We start from the raw sequence: 5933 nt of genomic DNA, 5'->3' as shown, positions 1-5933 counted from the left end.
ACTTTACAACTGGGCGAGGCCCCGTGGTTTTTTCCCTCTTTTGGGTTTTCCACGTAAGAACTCTGGTGTTCACTTTCTCTTTTCTGTTTGTGTGCGAAATACTCGTGCAACGCTAGGACGCGAATTTACAAACTCTACCGCCGCATATATTCTCGCACGCAACAAATATATTATTCATAAATTAATTTCAAAATAATATAATTATCTACATATTGTTCTTATAAATTTTATGAAATATATATAAATTGTAAATTTTTTTTTAACTCTTAAATACGAGATGTCTTTTGACGTAATTGTTGGAATTCCATTAAGAAATTCTGAAGTTAAACATGTTTATCCCGGAGAAATCTTGTTAGATGACCTTCTGGGAAGTTACCCCAATAAAATAAAATCGTGAGGCCCTTATACAAAACAAAAAATATATCGATAGTTAATAATTTGGATTATTACAAATATGTTTCGTCTTGAAATTCATGGTGGTAACGAGATAAATAGCTTAACATCTTAGCGAATGAAGATTCAACACGCATAAATAATGAAACAGGGGTGTGAGAGTCATAAGAGACATCATACTTTTACGTGAAAAACGCTAAGAATGAAGAAAAACTACGGGGTATGACCTAGTGAAATGAATTCACTATTTGTTGTAGATTGATGCCCTTCCTCTAGGGAAAAAATTAGCTTAATATAGAAAATATATTTGGATTGAAAGGATCGAATGATATGAGAGCTATTCTCTTGAAAATGTTGATCTGTTTATTTGGTTGGTAGGACTATAACTGATAGGCAACGGTGGTCGAAAGGATCATAGTCGATGGGCGACGGTGTAGAGAGTGAGCACTGTTTGGTGGGCATCGTAGTTAGAGGGACCATAGTAGGCACACGAAAGTAGTCAAAGAGATTGTTTGTCGATGGGCAATAGTTCTAAGAGGGACTGTAGTTGGCTGGGGACAATGATTAGAGGGACCGTAGTCAACGAGCGACAGTGGTCGAAAAGATCATAGTCGACGGGCAAAGGCGATCATAGGGGCCGTAAAAGACGGGCAACGGTGATCAGAGGGACCATAATCACCATGCGATGAAGGAGGTTTGGAGGACCGTAGCCCGGTAAACCGTAGTCGACAGGCGACCTGTTGGAGGGACCATAGTTTGGTTGCAATATGGTCGTAAGAGGCCCGACGGATGGTATTGTGGAGGAAATCTAACAACGATGTCTGGCATATGCCAGATGGAGTAGAGCGCTCCGAGATGTTTCAAGCATAAAAGCACTCTTAAGTCGTATAGCTTGATTTTTTTTTTTTTGTAAATAGTATTTGAACTTTTTTAAACTTTTTTTAATAATGATAATATAAAAAAATTATAAAGATTATCAAAATTTTAAATTTAATTATTTGTTTTTTTCTTTTAAAATTTTTAATAAATACATTTATAATGATAAATTTTCTTTTTTTTTTCGTTATTTTTATATATGATACTGTAAAAAATGAATTTTTTTGCATTAATATATATAAAAGTTGTATAAATTTTGCACTATCTAATTTATTATTTTACTAAAATATAATATACTAATTTAATAGATTAATCTAATTTAAATTTTACTAAAAATAATTTACTAATTTAATTTATTTTCTTTTTTTAACGGGGGTAGTGGTTTGGAAACGACTTGCGCCAGCCATATTAGAGAAGAAATGACTTCTCCTCTTCCTGCCGATCAAACCTTGCGTCCAACTAAATTATTAGGTACAGGAGTGCGGACGGAAGAACCGTTTGCACACTAGTATAATCGCGCTCCAGTATACCACTCTGGTACCATGTGGGACAAGCTTGGTACCCTTGTGTCTGTGCGATTGTTCTCACCCTTCCGCACTCCGCACCTAATAATTTTTCAAACACTTAGCATGCTATAGTGGGGAAGCCATTCTCGACCAATCGACTCGCATCCCAGATAATTTTTAATGTTTTCTTTCGCAATTAAATTATTTTATGTTTTCTTATTAAAATTTATAACCTTATAAGTGAAAAATGTCAACTTATATTATATATTATATAATAATAAGTATATTATAATATATATATATATAATATATCTGATATATATATATATTATTAAATTATATATATATATTAATAAATTAATTTATATTTAGAAGTCTACCTTATCTTTATTATACATCCATGAAAATACACGACAAATAAACCAACTCTTTGACTCCAAAATATCTATCTTCTTTTATCTCTTCTCTCTTATCTTCCTCTCCTTGTCTCTTCTTCTCTAGCAAGGGGTGAGGGGATTTGACAAAATGGTTTAAAATGTGTATTATTTTAAAAACACTAACTTTGGCTTGATGTCATAGTGTTCATCTCCCCAACACCGCTGCACCCGATACAATCTTCCAAATTTTCTTAAAAACTTTTAAAATAGATTATCCCAGCTGCGGCAACACTTCTGGGTGCCGCAGTGCCTCCCTTTTAAATGAAGTCATGACGAGTAAACTTATTGTCATGAATTTTTTGAATTTAAAATAGTTCAAAATGTGTAGAAGTAATGAGAAAATTTAAAGAGGTAGAAGATAATTTGGGGAGTGCAGATATGCTGGAGTTGAAATTATTTTTTTTAAAAATAAAAATATAATAAAATTTTCAATTTCAATATTAAAAAGAATTTTTTTATATTAGATTGTTTGCAAGATGCTTTGACATGAGATATGTCTCTAAAACATTCTTCCACACATGATGCTCCATATAGCAAATTGAATTGTTGCATATAATATTCAAAATTTTCCGAATTCGATAGAAGTTGATATCGAAACTCAAATTATTTTGACTTAATGATTTGAAATCTTATAAGATTATAAATTTGCCAATTAAAAGATTATTTATTATTTGAAATATATGTATACAGATTATGTAAATGGGTATATTTGTAATTAAATTTGTTTAAAATAATAAAAAAATATTTTATTATTATTATTATTATTTTAGCAGAAAGAAGTGGAGTCGATCGAGCGGACAGCTCCAGCTCATCTTAACTGACGGTCAACTTCTTTGATCCAACTTCACATGCCAACCGTTAGATCACAAATCAACTCAACCAATAGTGGGGCCATTAGCGGGTCCAACTAATCAGATATGCAATTACTTCGTGCCACGTTGCTATAATGCAACTTAGCCGGCGGTCCAACGTAACCGCCCGCACTCTGTCGGCAGCATTTGCTAAGCTGTCAACCGGCGACCATAGCAAGTACAGGTGGCACTAACTCATTGGATCAGAGCATTGGCTTGTCCTCCGGTCTTCAAGATCCCGCGCATTTTATCCCCGTGTTATAAATCCGCGATCCCTGAGCTGGACTGTCGGTGGCAAAACCCCCGGTTTCTGAAGAGAGATCCGGCGGCAGGTTTCGGCAAGGTTCCGACGACGAGATGATGAGGGGGTCGGGATTCGACGGAGGATTGAGGGGAGTGAAGACGGATCCACCGGTGGAGTTGGAGTGGGAGATGAGGCCTGGGGGGATGCTGGTTCAGAGGCGGCTCCTCGATCCTGGAGCACAGCCGCCGCCGATGATACGCCTCCGGATCTGTTATGGTGAATCGAAGTTTGAGGTCTCCGTTGGTCCCCGGGCAACTTTCAGTAAGTTTCTCTGTCTTAGAGTCCCGGCAAACTATGACCTGCTTTTTCTTGCAAAAATAAACACTTTAATTGGCTGGAAAAGCAACAATTCGTTGAATGCGCAGTGAGTATAGTGCATGAATTCGCAGTGGTTGAAATGATGATAAGCCCAGCAGGCTTTTTTGAAGTTGGAAAATTTTAAACTTTCAAAACGGTTATTTTGACTACTTTAGTTTTACGAGAGTGTGCGAAAGTTTTAAATTTGGTGAAATTTTGATTAAGTTTGCGGAGTTTGGTGTTGTGCAGGGGAGTTGAAGAAGGAACTGGAGGCAGAGACGGGTCTGCGGCAGGCGGAGCAGAGGGTAATCTACAGAGGTAAAGAGAGAGAAAATGGGGAGTTTTTGGACAGATGTGGGGTGAAGGATCGATCGAAATTGGTGGTGATGGAGGAACCTTCAAGCCGCGAGCGGCGCTATATTGAGATGCGTCGGAATGCAAAGATCCAGAGCAGTGCTCTTGCCATCGCCGCCCTGTCGTTGGAGGTCGATAAATATGCCGCCCAGGTGACATTTTGTCTCCTTATTAATGTTTTATTCAATTTCCCTTTGTTCATCTTTTATTGACTGGATGGAAGCCCAGCTGACGGTGCTTTTTGATCCAATTAACCTAACTGATGCTAAATCTTAAAATTACTCTTGTTTTCTTTAGTCTGAGAATCTGATAGTTAAGGTTTTTTAGTATATACATCTCATCTATTTTATGTAATTTCCCCTGTATATTTTCCTAAGCTTTGAATCTGGGAGTAGAAATGGCAAACATTTTGCTTGCGCTTATAAAGTTTAAGAAAGTTCAAACCATGTTCTGCAGATTGTTCTTGATCTGTAAGGAAATCCTATGGTTCTCATTCTGCAGCATAAACAAACTAAAGTTTCGTTTGGAACGATTTTCTTATTGCTTCTTAAAGCAATTTTTTAATACAAAAACTGGGCCGTTTTTTTTACTGCTTTTTGAAGCAGTTTTTTAGTATCAAAACTAAATTTTTGAAGAAGTAAAAAAGCGTCCCAAACGAAACCTAAATTTCAAAGTTCCTCTATCTGGTTAGTCTGTAATCTTCTTTGCTGTATCTTATTTTGTTGCTTATCTTCTTGAATGTCTTCAGGTTTCAGCAATTGAGAAATCTATTTCCAGTAGAAAGAAGGTGCCTGAACTGCAGATTACCACATTAATAGAGCTGCTTATGAGACAAGCAGTCAAGCTAGATGGCATTGTTGCTGAAGGAGATACTTCCTTTCAGAAAACACTATTGGTATAATGTCTTTCTTTATTTTTAAAATATTTTTTTGCCTTTACTTGTTTATGATTCTGTAGCTTCTGTTACACTTATCAAACCCCTCATGTTTAAACTGTTTAATTAATATCTGTTCTTATCACAACATTGATAAGGCTTACAAAATCAAGCATGCCCAATTATTTGCCATCTTTTCCTGTGTAATGCTTAGGCAGCTTAGATTGGCCCCTCATGTTTCCCAACTTCATATCCAGCTAATTATAGAACACATGCTATAAGCATCAGTGCTATCAGATAATATCAGTCTTTTGCCGTTGGATCCTCTCGAGCACATGTGAGGGCAAATCTATACTTATTATTAAATTTCAACGTTAGGAATGTAGGATTTAATGAAGACGGAAAAATAATAATTTCATCGTCTCCGAAAGGAATTTTTATTACGTCCGGTAAAAATACCGAGCATACCGAGTGTACCGAGCGCCGGTACCGAGCACGGTACCGAGCACTTTAGTGACGTGGCATTTTTTTAATGGTTACCGAATGCATTCGGTAACCTGACGGAATAATCACTCCTCCGAAAGACATGTTAAATCATCTAGAAGAGTTATTTGAAGTGTATCGGAATCTATTGAATTGCAGAATCAAGGTCTTCAATCTTCCACGTTTGAAGCAGCACTCTCCAAGAGAGCAAAAAACCTCTTCTTTTCACTCAAGATGAGAAATGAGGGAAATGAGAACTTCACCATTTAAACTGGAGACCATGATCCTTTTATAATTCAAGTGTATTTATTTTTATTTCAGCCCATCATTAAAATAAAATAAATACTTGACACCTACACAAATAGTTATTTTCATACAAAATTAATTGAGATCTCACATAAGATAAAAAAATAATTTAATTCTTAAATAGATCACAAATTTAATTAGATCAATTTTAGATAGCATCTAATATATCCTTTAATTTTATATGTATAAATATATGAATCCACATATAAAAATTTTCCAACAAGACTCTAACTTTAGTGGCCTCTCGGAGCA

General features: G+C 35.8%; 1 protein-coding gene across 1 annotated transcript; it reads left to right on the top strand.

Moving 5' to 3' along the window:
* Positions 1–3331: 3331 nt before the first annotated feature.
* On the top strand, positions 3332–4942 carry LOC110092857 (BAG family molecular chaperone regulator 1). The gene is made up of 3 exons (XM_020817552.2): positions 3332–3628; positions 3914–4170; positions 4767–4942. Exons 1-3 carry the CDS (start codon positions 3421–3423, stop codon positions 4917–4919), a joined length of 618 nt encoding a protein of 205 aa, XP_020673211.2. The 5' UTR covers positions 3332–3420; the 3' UTR covers positions 4920–4942.
* The last annotated feature ends 991 nt before the right edge of the window (positions 4943–5933 follow it).

This window comes from Dendrobium catenatum, unplaced genomic scaffold (genome assembly GCF_001605985.2).
Source record: "Dendrobium catenatum unplaced genomic scaffold, ASM160598v2 fragScaff_scaffold_71, whole genome shotgun sequence".
NCBI lineage: Eukaryota > Viridiplantae > Streptophyta > Magnoliopsida > Asparagales > Orchidaceae > Dendrobium > Dendrobium catenatum.
The sequence above is the reverse complement of the archived record's forward strand: the minus strand, read 5'-3'. Positions and strand labels throughout refer to the sequence as shown.

Bases quoted from the DNA above. Each gene is read 5' to 3' on its own strand.
- LOC110092857 (XM_020817552.2), top strand. From the start codon at position 3,421: ATGATGAGGGGGTCGGGATTCGACGGAGGATTGAGGGGAGTGAAGACG. The intron at 3,629-3,913 runs GTAAGTTTCTCT...GGTGTTGTGCAG, and splicing joins TGGTCCCCGGGCAACTTTCA to GGGAGTTGAAGAAGGAACTG. The intron at 4,171-4,766 runs GTGACATTTTGT...GAATGTCTTCAG, and splicing joins TCGATAAATATGCCGCCCAG to GTTTCAGCAATTGAGAAATC.